The 17094-nt window shown below is 49.0% G+C and overlaps 1 protein-coding gene across 1 annotated transcript; it reads right to left on the reverse strand.

Moving 5' to 3' along the window:
• Nucleotides 1-8794: 8794 nt before the first annotated feature.
• Nucleotides 8795-15430, reverse strand: Trim72 (tripartite motif containing 72). The gene is made up of 6 exons (XM_035441294.1): nt 14719-15430; nt 12145-12240; nt 11829-12059; nt 11404-11426; nt 10601-10719; nt 8795-9436 (listed from the first exon to the last, which is right to left on the reverse strand). Exons 1-6 carry the CDS (start codon nt 15106-15108, stop codon nt 8862-8864), a joined length of 1434 nt encoding a protein of 477 aa, XP_035297185.1. The 5' UTR covers nt 15109-15430; the 3' UTR covers nt 8795-8861.
• Nucleotides 15431-17094: the final 1664 nt, after the last annotated feature.

Consider the following 17094-nt stretch of genomic DNA (forward strand, 5'->3'; position numbering starts at 1 on the left):
ATTGAACAAAAACATTGAAACAATATACCTGTTATTTCTTTTTTATCATATTAACAGAAAGAAATATTTGGGCCCACAGTGGTGGTGCATTCCTTGAATCCCAGCACTTGGGAGGCAGAAGCAGGCAGTTGTCTGTGAGTTCAGCCTGGTGTACAAAAGCAAGTTCCAGGACAACCAGGACTGTTACACAGAGAAACCCTATCTAGAAAAACAAACGTGATATTTGATAGTTGAAGAAGATTTGGGAAACCTCACTCACACGGTGCTGTTTAGACTCTATCCCAAGCACCAAGAAGAAAAAAATAAGCCCAAAGCTAAGGACAAAACATGATTTATCAAAGTCCTGTTGTGTGGCCTTTTCCTGAGAAAATAGAGACACTTTCTCCTCAGCAACAATCCAAAGAAATGATGAGTGGATGAGTGTAATTTAGGGTGAGAGGTGATTTACACAAGTGTGAGCAACCTATACACAACTGCTGAAGAAATGTCTCTTACTCCCCAGACAACATTAATGTCTTTATGCCCTTGAGGGGTGAGTACTTCCTTCCAGCAACCCATAAACTGTCTATAAAAACTTGGGGAGAGGCCAGCCTCCTGAGCCCCTCCCCCACTCCGTGATGGAGACAGTTAATAGGCCCAATCTCATACAGGTCTGCTTCCAGGAAACACAGTTCAAAAGGGCAATGGTTTAGTCATGCCCAGAGAACAGTGTTTCACAATAGCTTAGCAGCCTATAGCGGTCTGCCCATACAGCCTTCAGGGTTTCCTAGTGACAGGGCCAGGGCCAATACTATACTTTCCAGTGTCCTTACTCACGTCATTTGACCTCCTGCCAACACAACAGGCTCCCCAAACTAAAAATAAGTAAATTCCTGTAACAAGGCCCCAGACCTTGGTAGACCTCCAGAGCTTAGCACAGCTGACTCCATGGCGAAAGTACCATTCAGGGAGTAAACTCAGCATATAGACAGCACCACCTGAGAAAATGGAAACAAAGGTCTAATCCATCAAGTCCATAGTTCTGTGAAAGTCTCTAACTATGCTAACCTTGCTTTTTGGCTTCCGAAGTTCCACTTCTGGCTAACTATTCATGTTAACCAAAGTATGTCAGCCCAGGACATTGTTTTTGTACTTAAAAGCTCACCCTTTGAAAGGCTCAGGACTACACTAGAATCCTGAACACCCAATGTAGTCACCAGCCGGCTAATAAAGACTTTCTCTGGGCTTAAACCCAGTCTTCTCCGGTGGATACCCTACAACACCCCATATGACGACCAGAAGTCTCTTTTTCTGGATCGCAGAAGTTAGAGAGACTAGGTGAGGCTTGAGAAGAGCCTGTTACTCATTGCCAGGATTCAGAGATCTTCATGACCTGGACAACTTGTGTCAGCTTCCAAAGTGGAGGATTCTGAAAGGTGGGATAGAGATGGCTAGGAGCAGCTGAGATGTCCAGACAAGCAAAGAGATAGGAATGTGTCCTTTAGATAGGTAAGAATACATGAGAGCCCCTAGACCAAGTGAACATTGGAGAAAGCAGAATTGAGGAGGAGGAGGAGGAGGATCTGTTTCTGCCCAGGACAGCTGGCAACTGTCCAGACTGCAGAAGTACAATGTGGGATGGGGACAGTGCACAAGTGTCACAGTAAGTCAGGGCTGGAGAGACCGTTCAGTGATTCAGAGCATGCATCGATCATGAGTTCAGTCCCACAGCACCCACTCAAAAACACCTGTAATTTTAGCTCTACAGGGATCCAAAGCCTCTGGCTGCACACATGCACAAACCCTCACACAGACACACATGCATGGACATAGTTAAAAAACAATAAAGAGGGGCTGGAGAGATGGCTCAGAGGTTAAGATCATTGGCAGTTCTTCCAGAGGTCCTGAGTTCAGTTCCCAGAACCACATGGTGGCTCACAGCCATCTGTAATGAGATCTGGTGCCCTCTTCTGGCCTGCCAGTGTATATGCAGATAAAGCACCATATACACAAAATAAATCTTAAAAACAAATTTAAGCTGAGTGGTGGCTGCACATGCCTTTAATTCCAGCACTTGGGAGGCAGAGGCAGGCGGATCTCTGTGAGTTCGAGGCCAGCCTGGTCTACAGAGTGAGTTCCAGGACAGCCAAAGCTGTTACACAGAGAAACCTTATCTCGGAAATAATAATAATAATAAGTGGGAGGGGGAGTTGGGCAGAGAATGTGTGTCTGGATCAGCTTTGATAAACCCAACACCTCTTTCCTGTGTGGTAATCAGTATCCTAGTTAGGTTTCTATTTCTGTGGTAAACTCCATGATCAAAAGCAACTTGGGGAAGAAAAGCTTTATTTGACTTACACATTTCTACCACAGTCCTTCATGATGGGAAGTCGTGGTAAGAACCCAAGGCAGGTACCTGAAGGCAGGAACTGAAGCAGAGGTGGTGAGGAACACTGCTCACTGGCTTGCTCCCCATGGCTTGCTTGCTCCTTAGTTTCTTATACCACCCAACACCACCTGCCCAAGGTGGCACCACCTTCAGAGGGCTGAGCCCTCCCACATCAGTCAGTAAATCCAAAGATGCCCCCACAGTCTTGCCTACAGATCAATATGATGGAGGCACTTTCTCTTCCAACTTAGGTCAAGTTGAGAGAAAAATAAAATAATAAGAAACTAACCAGCACAGCTGGATTTAGTGTGAGTCAGGAGGAAGGGCTCACTTGGCTCGTGGTTTCAGAGGGCTTGGCGTATGGTGACTTGGCCTCCTGTGCTTGGACAGAAGGAGTGTGTGGCAGACAAGTTCTTCAATTCTCAAAGTTTTCAGAACACCCCAAAATAATGCTCCCAACTGGGGACCAAGTATTCAACACACACGTTCAAACCATAAAACATGAGAGCACATGGCCCTCTAAGTTAACTTAAAGAAGCCAGCACAGCAAGCCAGGAGAGGGCTCTGGGAAAGGGAATAGTGCAGTTGGAGACAACTTGTCTAGCATTCACGAGACCCTGGGTTTGCTCTCCAGCACAAACACAGAGAGAGAGAGAGAGAAGATAGACTGCCTCCCTTCTCCAATGAGGTCTCTACAAATTAGATGTGACACTGAATTCTGCTAGATTTTCTCTTTTTATTTATTTAGTATTTGTTTATTTATTTTTTGTGGGAACATGTATGTACCACAGCAGTGCTATGTATGTAGGTCAAAGGACAACCTGTGGAAGTTGGCTCTTTCCATCCACCATGTGAGTGCCAGGAATCAAACTCATGGGGAAAGGAGGAGGAAGATACCAAGACTATGGCTGTAGTTTGGTTTTGAAAAGTCCCCTACAAGTTCATAATGATTGTGACAGGCTTTCTAGCCCAAGCTGGCCTCAAGCTCAGTATGTATGTAGCTCAGGGTCCTTCTGTACCTCCCAAATGCTAATGACAGGCAGGTAGATGCCACCCAAGTCATCTTGTCACCCATTCTTCCTGCTTGAGACAAGGTCTCTTGTAGCTCAGGCTCACCTCAAACTCTACTGGAAAACAACCTCTAACTTCTGGTCTCCAGTCTCCATCCACACCTTCCAAGCACTGGGATTACAGGTATGCACCAGCATACATGTGTGGTGTTGAGGATCAAGCCCCAGCCTTTGTGCAAACCCAACTGAGCGAAATTGCCAGCCCCAGGCTTGTGTTTCAAATGCTTGTCCCATTAGTGACGTGATTTTTAGCAGAAAATTAAAATAACACAAACAGAAAAATATTTTACGTTCTCAAGCAAGTGGTAGTGGTGCACGCCTTTAGTCCCTTTAGTAGAGGCAGGTGGATCTCTGTGAGTTCGAGACTAGCCTGGTCTATAAGAGCTAGTTCCGGGACAGTCTCAAAAGCCACAGAGAAACCCTGTCTTGAAAAAAAAATTTTACATTCTCTCTTATATGTGGATCCTAATTTTTAATTTATATATATATATATATATGCATACACACATATATATGCACTCTCGTGTGTGTGTGTGTGTGTGTGTGTGTGTGTGTGTGTGTGTGTGTGTAAAGGTCATAAAACTAGAAAGCCAAACACAGAAGAGGAAAGCCTTTAAGGAAGTCCCAGAATAACAGGACATATGTTACATGAGAGTAGAAAGGTGACAAAAGGGACAGGAGGGTAAGAGGCAGGGCAGGAAGGAGGGGGAAGTCAGGAGGAGAGGAGATGAAACAAATTTTCCCCCTGAAGCTGTTTCTGTCAGATATTCTAGTCACACCAACCCAGAATTAACTAACATAAGCACACACCCCCGTGAACCCAGGTCCTTCCAGCTCTCTTCAGGGGCTGGAGAGCTGGCTCAACACATACTCATCTTGCCAAGGACTGAGGTTTGGACCCCCATGGAGCAGCTCCCATAATCACCTATAACTCCTGTTCCAGGGGATTCAACATCCTCCTCTGACGTCCAAAGACACTGCACCCATGTGTACACACACACACACACACACACACACGGTTAAAAGAATTTTTAATGTTTTTTTGAGACAGGGTTTCTCTACGTAGACCAAGCTGTCCTGGCACTCGCTCTGTAGACCAGGCTGGTCTCGAACTCACAGAGATTCACCTGCCTCTGCCTCCCGAGTGCTGGGACTAAAGGCATATACCACCACCACAAAGTAAAATATTTTTAAGTTAACAATATTTCATTTACAACCAGAGGGTTCTAGAACCCCAGCATAAGATGCCACAGAGCCGCCAGGCGGTGGTGGCCCATGCCTTTAATCCCAGCACTCGGGAGGCCGAGGCAGGCGGATCTCTGTGAGTTCAAGGCCAGCCTGGTCTCCAGAACCAGTGCCAGGATAGGCTCCAAAGCTACACAGAGAAACCCTGTCTGGAAAAAAAAAAAAAGATGCCACAGAGCCTAGTAGAGCTTTAGTTGTTGTGAGGCCTCGTGCTGTGACATAAATTCGACATTAAATACAAAAGTACTGGACTGGAGAGAGGGCTCAGTGGTTAAGAGCACTGGCTGCTCTTCCAGAGGTCCTGAGTTCAATTCCCACCATCCACATGGTGGCTCACAACTGTCTACAAACTGTAGTCACATGGGATTCAATGCCCTCTTTTGGTATGCAGATATACATGCAGACAAAACACCCATGTACATAAAATACATTAAATAAATAATAGTAAAAGCAAACGTATTGACACATAAGCTCTCAGCTTTTGTTTTCCAGTTTAAACATGGCACATGTGGATTATTGTTGTGCTATGAAAAGACATCCAAAGGCCTAGGAAATGTCTCAGCAGCCAGTCCCTCTGGGCTCCTAGCTTTCCCATAAAGAAGGCCACTCCCTGCTGCCATAACAAATTACCTGAATCTTGGCAGTGTATAAAGAAACGGGTTCCCATAGCTCACAGTTCTGGAGGTTCAAGAGCATGGTGCCAGCCTCACTCAGCTTCTGGCAAAGGCCACATGCTGTTCCATGCAAGGAAGGAAAGTGGGACGTGAGGCTGTGGCAATTCAATCCACAGCTCTTTTGCCCAGTTTGAGGTAGAAATCAAGAAAAGGTGAACAATGTCTATGCAGGTCTCTGGGACATTATGCTGGAGCCCAGGACAGACAGCTCCTAGTCTGGTTTGCTCCTCCAGGGTGAGGAGAACTTATAGTCTGAGGTGCTCAGTTTCACCACCCAAGATGGAGTTGCAGCCTGGCATTCTGCACAGAAAGTCTTTATGAAAGCAGGTGGTGTATGGAGTCATCCAGGGGTAACATCCTGCAAAGCCTTGCTACTTGTTAAAGAATGTAGACAGGGCTGGAGAGATAGCTCAGAGGTTAAGAACACTGGCTGCTCTTCCAGAGGTCCTGAGGTCAATTCCTAGCAACCACATGGTGGCTCACAATCATCCGTTATCAGATCTGGTGCCGTCTTCTGGTGCACAGATATACATGAAAGCAGAATGTTGTATACATAATAATTAAAATTTTAAAAAATCCCTTCCTTAAAAAAAAATGTAGCACAGTTGGTTAAAGAAGTATCCTACTGGGCTGGAGAGATGGCTCAGAGGTTAAGAGCACTGACTGTTCTACCAGAGGTCCTGAGTTCAATTCCCAGCAACCACATGGTGGCTCGCAAACATCCGTTATGAGATCTGGTTCCCTCTTCTGGTGTGCAGATATACATGGAAGCAGAATGTTGTATACATAATCAATAAAATCTTTAAAAAAAAAAAAAAGAAGTATCCTACTAGTCTGGCACCAGAGTGTTAGCAAGTAGCCTTAATCCCCACTGGGCTATACCTGGCCTAGCTCCGAAGAGCTAGCACCTAGCCTAACCCATCCTTTGTTGACCAGATACTTTTTGTCCCCCATGTGAACTTTGTTTGGGAGTTTCCCCAGGATACAAAGACCTGTGCAAAACTTGGTTCAGAAACCTGGAAAACTGTGGTACCTGATGAATGGAGACTTTGCACTTGGCATTGTATTTTTGAAAGCTTCATTCAAGTTGTTCTGAGCATATGGCAATCAACTGGCTAAAGTGTAAATACTGAGAAAAATAAAAATGCCCTGGGTGTAGGCTAGGGACCCCTGCAGCTGCAAAAAGCCAAGTTCATTCTTAAAGTGTCTCTGAGTCTTCTTTCAACAGACCAGAGTGAACCCACACCTGTGCTTCGACGTCTGTGACAGTTGTTAAATAGGCCTTTCTTTATTCCATCTCAAAGCAGATGTGTGCAAAAGGAAGGCTGTGTGGTAAGGGCAGTGAGAAGGCTGAGAGGCTAGGAGGTTGAAGTGTTTGCTGGGCAAGCATGAGGACCACATTCAGATCTACAGAAATGCCCAGTGGGCAGGGCAGTCTGCTGTATTTCAGCAGTCTGGAGGAGAGATGGGGATCCCTAAGTAAACTGTCCAGCTAGCCTAGGCAAATTGACAAGAGACCCTGCCTGGATACATAAAGTGGAGAAGAATCAAAGAAGACAGTCAACATCAACTTCTATCTCCCACGAATGCTTGCTTGCTTGCTTTCCAGTGCTCATGTACTTGAAGGCACATATGCTCATGCATGCACATACACACACACACACACACACACACACACACACACACATTTTTTTTAATCTGAGAAAATAGTCAGGTGTGGTAGCTCATGCCCTTAATCCCAACAGCTGCAGGTGGATCTCTTAATTTGAGGCCAAACAAGCCAGGACTACAAAGAGAAACCCTGCCTTGAGGAAAAAAAAAAAAAAATCCAAGAAAGTATGAGCCATCAGGAAGGAGGCCATTCTGAGAGTCCCAGAGAAAGCCTCTATTTACTACCAGTAGCAGGGCCCCCAGGGAGACAATGTCAAGTTCTTTCTCTTGGTGAGAAACATGGGGGATTTCCTCAATGTCCAAACAGTAACATATTCTAGAGGTAAAGGAGAAGAGCTAAGGATTGTTCTCTTTCTTCCTTCTTCCCACTAAGTCAGGCAGATTTTAAATGTTAGTTGAACCAGGAAATGTATAAACTTATGCCTCTGTCTACACTGACAGCTGATTAGTCACGGTGTGATCTCAGGTGACTAGCAGCTACAGAACTATTTAGAAACTTGTTAGAAGCGACGATCATTGCCAGCAGGCATGGTGATGTGCACCTGAAACCCCAACACTCCAGAGGCTGAGAGAGAATCAAGAATCAGAAGCTTAACTGGGCCACACAGTGAATTCTAGTCTGGCCTGGGCTACACAGTAAAACCTTGACTCCAAAGAGAAACAGAAATAAATATCGAGATATAGAGGCAATCTTTTTATTTTATTTTATTAACATGTATGAGCGTTTTGCCTGCACATGTCTGAGTACAAGTACCCACAGAGGCCAGAAGAGGCCATCAGATTCATTGCGATTGGAGTGTTGTGAGCCAGAGTGTGGGTGCTGGGAACTGAACCTCAATGTTCTGCAAGAGCAGCAAGTGTTCTTAACCACTGAGCCATCCCTCCAGCTTCAAGAAACATTCTTTGACCTCCCCCAGATCTACTACATCAGAAACACAGCAACGTTCTATCGAGTCACTGTTTTGTACACATTTGTTTGTCTGAGACAGAGTCCTGCTGGTTTCTGTCCTTCTGTATGCTGTGAATATATGTTTCTCTTATTGGTTGATGAATAAATGCTGATTGGCCAGTAGCCAGACAGGAAGTATAGGCAGGGTTACCTGAGGAGAGAATTCTGGAAAGAGGAATGCAGAGTGAGTTGCCAGATGCCCTGTAGCTGCTGAGGGAGCAGGAGACCTGGGCACCTGGGGTAAGCCAAGACCATGTGGAGACACACAGACTAATCCAAAGGAGCCTGAGCCATAGGCCAAATAGCTTATAATTAATACAAGCCTCTGTGTGCTTATTTGGGACTGAAGGGAGGTGGGACCAGGCTGGACAGAAACTTCCACCTACAACTTTTCATCCTCCTGCCTCAGCCTTCTGAGTGCTGGGATTGCAGTAATGCTCCAGCACTCTGTCAGGATTGTTGGGGGCTTTGAAAGGCAGTTAGACTTCAGCACTAACTGAAAACCTGTCAGGTAAGAGGGGACTGCAGCCTTGAGGAGGAGGGGCCTTCAGGAGTGGGTTGCAGAGCTGAAGGGACCATTGTTCCACAGACTTCCCAAGATCCTCCACTAAATCCCACCTTCTCCCTAACCTCCCTCAACCTCAGCTTCCTCCCGGAACTCTTGGCCTAAACTCAGATTTCCTCACTGATCTGACTAATCGCCGTATCCCTCTATCCCTCCTCATCAAGTCCCCTGACCATCCCAACCTGTGTACTTCTCTGAACTCTATGAGACGAACACCCCCTCCCTCACCACCCCTCACCCCTCAGTCTTCAGCCCTAGAAACCCGCCCAGCCCACTCCAGGCCTGACAAAGGACCAGGTCTCCTCCCCATTGTCAGAGCTCAGGCCTGCTCACTGTCAGGCCCCACGAGCAGCAGCGGCTGAGAGTTCTTGCCCTTGTCGTGCCAGCACACGTCAAAGAAAGGGTACACGGGCCCTGGCAGGCGCTCGTGGAAGGAAAAGAGGGGTGCAAGCGCGTCGGCGTCGCTCGCATCATAGAAAGCCAGCACACCATCGGCGAAGCTCAGGTAGAGGCCGATGCGCGCCGGGCGCCTCTCGGGGGTGCGCAGTGCCCGCGGCTCCTTGGCCTCCACGTGCGCCTCCAGGACCTTGCCGTCGCGCAGGCCGAGCAGCCACAGGCCCTGCGAGGGCACCGCGTGCAGCCGGCCACGCCGGGGAGCGTCAGCCGCCATCACGCCCAGAGCCCAGCGCGGCTTGTCGCCCACCTCAACCTCCCAATAGTGCTCGCCGTGGGACAGCAGCTGCTGAGCCACCACCGCCACCGCCTTGTCGAACTGGCACGCGTCTTCTCCCGCTGGCGGTGCCTTCTGCTCGGAGCACTCTACGCGGCGACCGGAAGAGGACACCACCAGGCTCGGGTGCGCAGAGCTGGGGTCAAAAGTCAGTTCCTCCAGCGCTGCCAAACAGACACACAATGGTCAGGCTGGCTCCGCGGAGCCTTCCTTCTCCCAACCAACTTAGGGACCTTAGACTCCTCTCACCCTCCCCAAGACCACTTGCGTTTGCTCAGCTGCACAGTGAGACACGTGGTAGGCAGGACTGGGGAATACCAAATGAGTGGTGGTTTCTGAGGCCCACAAAAACGCCCAAGGCACAGAACAGGAGCCAGGAAACCCGATTCTGTCTGTCTTGATGTAGTCTCTGAGCCTTAAAAGTTTTTAATAAACCAGGGCTGGTGAGATGGCTCAACGGTTAAGATCACTCAGGATCCAGAGGTCCTGAGTTCAATTTCCAGCAGCCAAATGGTGGCTCAGTACCCTCTATAATGGATCTGATGCCCTCTTCTGGCAAACAGGTAAACATGAAGACAGCATTCACATGTATAAAATATACATATTTTTAAGAGTTTTGAATAAGCTGGACGTTGGTGGCGCACGCCTTTAATCCCAGCACTCGGGAGGCAGAGGCAGGAGGATATCTGTGAGTTCGAGGCCAGCCTGGTCTACAAGAGCTAGTTCCAGGACAGCCTCCAAAGCCACAGAGAAACCCTGTCTCGGGGGAGGGGGGGGGAGTTTTGAGTAAACCAGAGTTCTTTTCATTCCCACACCACCCGGACCAGAGGCAGTAAAGGCTGGACAGCTGTGTGTGTGTGTGTGTGTGTGTGTGTGTGTGTGTGCGCGCGCGCGCACGCGCGCATCTTATGGGCACTTAGAAATGTTAGCTTCTAAGAGAGGAAGCTGAGTTCTTGGATCCCAGTCACAGGTTCCCAAAGGCAGTGTCGGATGCAGTATTGTGCCCAGGGTCCCAGGAACTCTGCCAAAACCTCAGTCCCCAGCCAGAAGGCACCTTCATCTCAATGGTCAGAGAAGGACAAGAACTGGCCAAGCATCACGGAGTCAGTGGCTGAGACCCAGCCACAGCAGCACTTCTGGGGTCAGCTGGGTGCTCTCCTTTGTCATTTACCCACTGCAAACTCCAGGCTCTCACAAGGAAGCATCCAAAAAGCAAAGAGTATCTTCTTCCATGGCTTTCCAAGGTGGGGTTGAGAGGCCACTCTCTGTATCTTGGGCATCCCTCCAACCCCACAGTTATACAAACCCAGAGCCACCCCTCTCAGTACCTGGCATCAGAGCCCGGAACATCTTCTTCCACACCTGGAATTTGAAGTCATCTGAAATGACAGGCAGCTGGATATCCAGTCTTGCAGGTGGTGGTGACTCTGACAGGATTTTCTGCAGCCTAAGTACAGAAGGGTGGAGAGGTGATGTTGGGAGCGGGGGGTGGGTGGAGCAGAAGGAATTGCTCCAGGGACAGGAGGACACAAATTATTGGAGAGGGGCTTTCATGATCTCCCCACATCACACCCCTGCCTCAAACTCTTGCACTGAAATTTCTGTTTGGGAATATGGAAAAAACTCTGGAAAAGCATGAGGATGACAATTGTACAATATGAATGTATATGATACAATTGAATATAAAATGTACTCTCTAAAATGCCTAAGCCTGGCACGGTGATCCATACCAATAATCCTAGCATTTGAGAGGCCAAGATCATTAGTTCCAGGTCTGCCTACATTGTGAGTTCAAGGCCAGCCTGCATGTGCAATGTTATTTCCCCAACTTCTGTCCATTCCTCTAGGATCCAACTCCAATGTCCGTTCTTCTGGGAAGTCTCCTTTGGCTCCCCCTTTCCCTCCCAGCAGTCTTGAAATGATACCTGTGGCCTGTCCACATCTGTGGCACCATGGCACCAGTATATGAGGTCCCCAGGGGTAAGGACAGAGGCTGTTTCATTTCTGTGTTCAATACAAAGTGCACAGAAATGGCCATTAGCTGAGTGAGGAGAAAAGCACATTGGAAGAGAGGGTGTCCCTGGAAGACTGGTGCAAGCAAGTTCAGCAAGAGAAAGAGACAGCTTCTCACCTGCTGGTCACCAGGCAGTATTTCTGGAGAAAGAGAGAACAAGAATAGAGATAAAACAGGGGGGAAGGGGCTCTGGGAGCTCTGACAATGAAGCAGACAACCGAGGATGAGTGTGAGGTCAGAAAGGTCAGAAAAGCCAAAAGGAACCCGGGACTCAAAGCCACTCTTGGATATTAACTTTTATGTGAGCATAAAAAGGTGCCCTTCCTTATCCCAGAGACATACATCCACCTGTTACAAGACCGTCCTAGTAGACATACAAGCCTATACCATTTATGACATGAATGGTTCCACTTAAACCTTTATGCACTGTGTAATCTGAACAACAGTTCGGAGACCCAACTCTTGCCACGAAGCCCTAGCTTATCCTTTCACTGCTGTGGGCTTCAGGGTCCCCATATGACAAGAAGTCCTGTGGTGCTTACCATAAGGAACTCTGTCTGTGGTTTGTCAGCCACCTCCTCCAGCACCTTCTCCATCTGCTGCAGTTGCTCCAGGTAAGAATTCAGGCTCGACAGCTCCCGCCGCAAGGCAACCCCAGCCTCACCCTGAACTCGTTCTGCTTCACGGTCCAAAGAACTTTCTAGGGCAGCCAGGAACACCCGCATCTTCCCCAGCTGCTCCCCGACAGCTCCCCGGAAATGACGCACTGTCTCCTGAGAGAGGGATGAGAAGATTCTCATCTAGGGTTCCTCAGCCTGAGCCTACAGTCTCAAGGCTCTGCCACCCTTGACCCCTCACCTCCACCTCCACCAACTGATGCTCCAGCACGGCCACACTTTTCTCCTTTCTCATGCACACCTCCTGCAGCTGTAGTTTCTGCTGTGGAAGCTGGGCCTAGGGGATAGGATAAAAGAGATGCTAGAAGTGCCACCCCAGAACAACAGCCCCCTTATCTGGATGTCTGTACTTCTCCCCTCAATGCCAGCTCCTTCTCCAGCCCTCTGCTTAGGCCCCAATCCATTTGCATGCCTCTGGGCCTGGCCATACTTCATCCTAGTATCTTTGCCCACCATGGTCTGTCTTCTTAACTCCCCATTGACCTTACTTTCCCCAACCCCACCCCCAAGCAGTTAACCCCAGGAGAGGGCCTTGCAAAGATCCAAACACAAGATCACCACCACACAGGAAAGTATAGCACATGGCACACAGCAGGCTTCCAGAAATGAATGAAGAATTATGAAAAAGAAAGGAAGCTGGGCGTGATAGTGCATTCTGTTACCCTGGCACTCAGGAGGCTGAGGCAGGAGGACCACACATTTGAGGTCAGCCTGGGGCACATAATAATACCCTGTCTCAGAGAAGAAGTAAAAAAGGAAGAGAAGAGGAGGGAAATGGGGAGGAAGAAGAAAGGGAAGGGGAAGAAAGTGGAAGAGAAAGGAGGAGGAGTGCAATCATTTCATCCCTTACTTAAAAATCCAGTCCCAGGCAGCCTGGTGCCCTATGGGCTTTTTTTACATCCTATGGGCTCTAAGAACAGGAAATGTAATGTATATACCCTCTGTGAATCAGTTGAACCCCCTGTGGTCTGGTTAGGGATCTCTGAAGTGCAAACACGGAAGAGCTTTTAAAGGTTTCTGCCACAGTCATCTCTGCCTTCTTACTACTCTTACTGGCATCCGTTTCCCCAGTTTCCTCCTATGCAGAATGGGAACAGTCACACCCTCACTTCAACCAAGTGACCCTTCTCCTGGGGACACTGAAAACCAGTGTTGTTTGTTGAGGAATACTCCCCCAGAAGAAGCCACGGGGCTGAACCAAGCGCTCCTGGCCAGCTGCCAGATCAGTCTCCACCTCAGATGTCCTCTCTTGAGGCCAGCCTGATTGCTCTGGGTGCCTGCAGTCAGAGGGGCGAAGGGCTGGGCCATGGCAAACAAGCACCGTCTGGAAGGTGCCGGAGAGCCTGACTGCTGGCTGGCTCTAGAAGTTCAAACTTGAAGGTGGTGGTACTCTCAAGGACTTTCAACACATTCTGGGAGGTGAGAGGAACTTGGGATGCTGGATGCCACCAACCCCACCAACAGGCCGGTTGCCTTCTACTTCAAGGACTACAGTGCCAAACTCATAGCAACCATGCTGCAGGAGGACATGGGTATGCAGGAATGGTCGGCACAGCTTGGAAAAGCAGTGTGAGCCCCCAGTACTGAGGAATTTGATCAACCACTCTGAGTCTGCTAAGTGGATTCCTGACGCAAACCCTTTAACTTGCCTAAACTCCAGACATCAGGTCCCAGAGCCTTCCCGTTCCCTTCCTCTTTTGGTCTGTTTTCTAGGATCTCCTTCTTCAGACCTCCTAAAGCTTAGGGCTAAAGGGCTGGAGAGATGACTCAGCAGTTAAGAGCACTGATTGCTCTTTCAGAGGTCCTGAGTTTAATTCCCAGCACCCACGTGGTGGCTCACAACCATTTATAAAGCAATTTGATGCCTTCTCCTTGAGGCATGGGAAGACAATAGCAGCAGCTTCACCGAACTGAAGAAGAACCGCTCCAGACCCTACTTCCTCCCCCAACCTCTGCATCTGTTCGCTTTTCCACAGCCTAATAAATGCTTAATAGCAGACCCCTCTGAACCAGCTGGGCACATATCTGCTAGTATCTGCATGCATGTAATTTGTGATATGCATGACTTATAGGAGCATGTATACCCGGCATGACTGTTAGACTATAACTGGATATTTTTCCTGGTGCAACTTCAGAAGAGCAAGAATGTGTAAGGGATATATTCTAACCTACCCACCGTGAGCCTTGACCAGATGTGCCTTGCCCTTCCCACATCACTCTGGAATGTCAGGCTCACACAAGTTTAGCAGCTTCAGGGATGAGTGGACCTCTGCCATGCACAGTACACAAATGGACAGCCGGGTTCGGGGACTCCTGGTCTCGCCTTTAACGTGCTGTCAGCTAGTCATACCAGGTACTCCACCCTGCAAACAGGCCAATCCTAGCAGGTTCACGAATTCACCCAAGAGCGCGTGGGCAGCAGGCGGTAACACAATCTCAATCTGCCAGGCACACCCACGGTTTGGTCAGATCCCCCTCAGGCATTTCTAGGCTTGCTGGAGTACTTCAGCCAGGTAAGCGCTATTCTGCACGCTGCTCTCAGCAGGTTCCTGTGGGCTTTGCTCAGCAAGAAGGCTCCTGTGTGGCCTTTTGGCCACCTCTCCTGGCCATCGAGCCCGCCCACCCTCGTTTAGCAACCGGGGCATCTATCCTCTGAAGCTCTTAATACAAATCAACAATACAAATACAATCCCAGGGTCAGACCCCGCTCTATTCAGCCGTCCAGTGCCACCCCGACCCCTGCTGGGTCCCGCACCTTGAGGCGTGCGTGGGCCTCAGCGGCAGGCAGAAGACGATGACCCCGGTGAGAACCGAGTGAGGCACACACACCACACACAAGTGTGCGGTCCTGCTCGCAGTAGATGCTCAGTGGATCCAGGTGTTCCTCGCAGTGGCCTTGTGGCACTTGGGCCAGACTCTCCACCAGGCGTGCCAACTGCAAATTAGTGCTGAGAGCTTGCGGTCTCGTGGGTGCCTGACAGCAGGGACAGGGCACTGTACCATCGGCGGCAGGCTCGCCTGCTACGCGGCCCAGGCAGGCACGGCAGAAACTATGGCCACACTCAGCGGTCACTGGCGCATCGAACAGCATCAGACACAGTGGGCAGGACAGTTCCTGGCGCAGGAGGCCTGGTGCAGCAGACATGGTGAGCCTTGGAAGAGGAGTCTGTCGGATATATCCAAAGACCGAATTCCAGCTCAATCGCACACTGAGCCTGTGGCCCCGCAGCCTATAACTACTTTATATCCCATACTGGAAGAGACTCTGGTTATGGCCAAGGGGCAAAGGGGACTTTAGTATCATCCCAAAGTGAGTGTATATTGCCATTCCCAACCCAGATAAAAACAAACGCGACCCAGTTGGGCCTTTGTCAAACCCAGTTTCTAAACACGACCCGGTTCCACTCTCCACGCTCCTGATTTAGCCCAGGCTTCAGCCTCTGATCTAGGACTGAGCCCCAGCTCCTCTGGAATTATCCAGGACCCCCTCCCCAACTGTCCTCCCCACTGACCTCTCTGGCATGCCCAGTCCTCCCCTCTCCCATGTCTCCAGGCCCACAGGACTCACAGATCTGGTGGGAGAACTTAGGGCAAAAAAGATTCCCAGGAGGACCAGTCAGGGACAGGCCTAACAGCAGGGTGATGAGAGCTGTGTCCAGAGACAAGCAAGCAGCAGGCTCAGTGCAAGGACAGGGACTCAGAGCCAGATGGCAGCGAGTGGACTAAACAGGTGACAAGCACATACTGAACAGAGGGCAGACCCTCCCAGATAGTTCAGCGGCCCAAGAACTATATTTAGCTGCCCTGCCCATTCCCGCCCACCACTTCTGGAAACTGTTCTAAAAGTGAAGCGTGAGTCGTCAACAGGCAGACATCTCATGTCCAGGCCACCTGTCCTGACTCATCCACGTCTTCTCCTCAGGTTGGGGTAGCACTTAAAATCAGGGGGGAAACAGGGCTTCCACAAACACAGAAGACAACTGCCAAGGGCTGTCCCTTCTTCCTGCCTTCACTTCCACACTCTCTGGCTTCCTTCCTTCTTTTTTTTTTTTTTTTTTTTTTGTTTTTTTTTTTTTTTTTGGTTTTTTTGTTATTGTTTTGTTTTGTTTTGTTTTTTGTTTTTTGGTTTGGTTTGGGTTGGGTTTTGTTTTTTGAGACAGGCTTTTCTCTGTGTAGCTTTGGAGCCTGTCCTGGAACTCACTCTGTAGACCAGGCTGGCCTCTATCTCACAGAGATCCATCTGCCTCTGCCTCCCGAGTGCTGGGAATAAAGGCCTGCGCCTGGCCACCACCACCGCAGCAGCTTCCTTCCTTTTTGTCTGCAGTTATTAACCTATTCATTTCCCAAGCTGGCCATTTATCAAGGCACACTGACAATAGCACTCCTGTCGGTGGGAAAGCAGGATACCCCCAAACCCTGAAAAGTTTTCTTCTTCCATAGCTAAGGTGAGGGTGTCCCTCCCTATTTTCTAGCATAGGCCCTGGAATGAAGCACTCCCTCCCCGAATGCTTGGATGAACTGAGCCCAGAGTCTGCAGCTCAGAGCTGGAGCTTGCCCCAGGAGCACCAGGCTTTCTCACTCACATACTTGTTTCAAATGTCAGTATAAACTTCAATAAGACTAAAAAATCAAGGTCTTCCTTATGGCTGCAATTTATATCCTACCTGGCCCCATTCATTGCTCTCACCTGGGTGTCTCTCCCCTTCCCCCTTGTTCCTCAAGGACTTTGCTCTTGTTACCCTCCTGCCTAGAATGTTGTTCCAACCCCAGACATTGCTTGGCTCTTGTCCTTCTTTCCTCGGATCTCCTCTCAATGTCAACAAACTCCTAGGCTTTTTAATTCCTGAGTGTCATTGTGCTGCCCTATAGTAACAAGACAATATTCTCTTGCTGTCTTTAAATTTAAACTGCTGGGCTAGAGAGATGGTTCAATGGTTAGGAGCACTGTCTGCTCTTCCAGAGGACCTGGGTTCTGTTCCCAGTACTTACCTGGTAGCTCACCACCATCTACAACGCCAGTTCCTGGCAACCTGACACCCTCTTCTGACCTCTGTGGGCACCAGGCACACAAGTAGTACATAAACATACATGCAGGCAAAACACCCATACACATAAAATAAAATAAATTTTA

The sequence above is a fragment of the Cricetulus griseus genome, chromosome 3 (genome assembly GCF_003668045.3).
Source record: "Cricetulus griseus strain 17A/GY chromosome 3, alternate assembly CriGri-PICRH-1.0, whole genome shotgun sequence".
In the NCBI taxonomy this organism is placed as follows: domain Eukaryota; kingdom Metazoa; phylum Chordata; class Mammalia; order Rodentia; family Cricetidae; genus Cricetulus; species Cricetulus griseus.

Excerpts from the sequence above, each read along its gene's own strand:
- Trim72 (XM_035441294.1), bottom strand. The coding sequence starts at position 15,108 with ATGTCTGCTGCACCAGGCCTCCTGCGCCAGGAACTGTCCTGCCCACTG. Across the intron at positions 12,060-12,144 it reads ATCAGTTGGTGGAGGTGGAG|GAGACAGTGCGTCATTTCCG; the intron begins GTGAGGGGTCAA and ends TCCCTCTCTCAG. Across the intron at positions 10,720-11,403 it reads TACTGCCTGGTGACCAGCAG|GCTGCAGAAAATCCTGTCAG; the intron begins GTGAGAAGCTGT and ends TTCTGTACTTAG.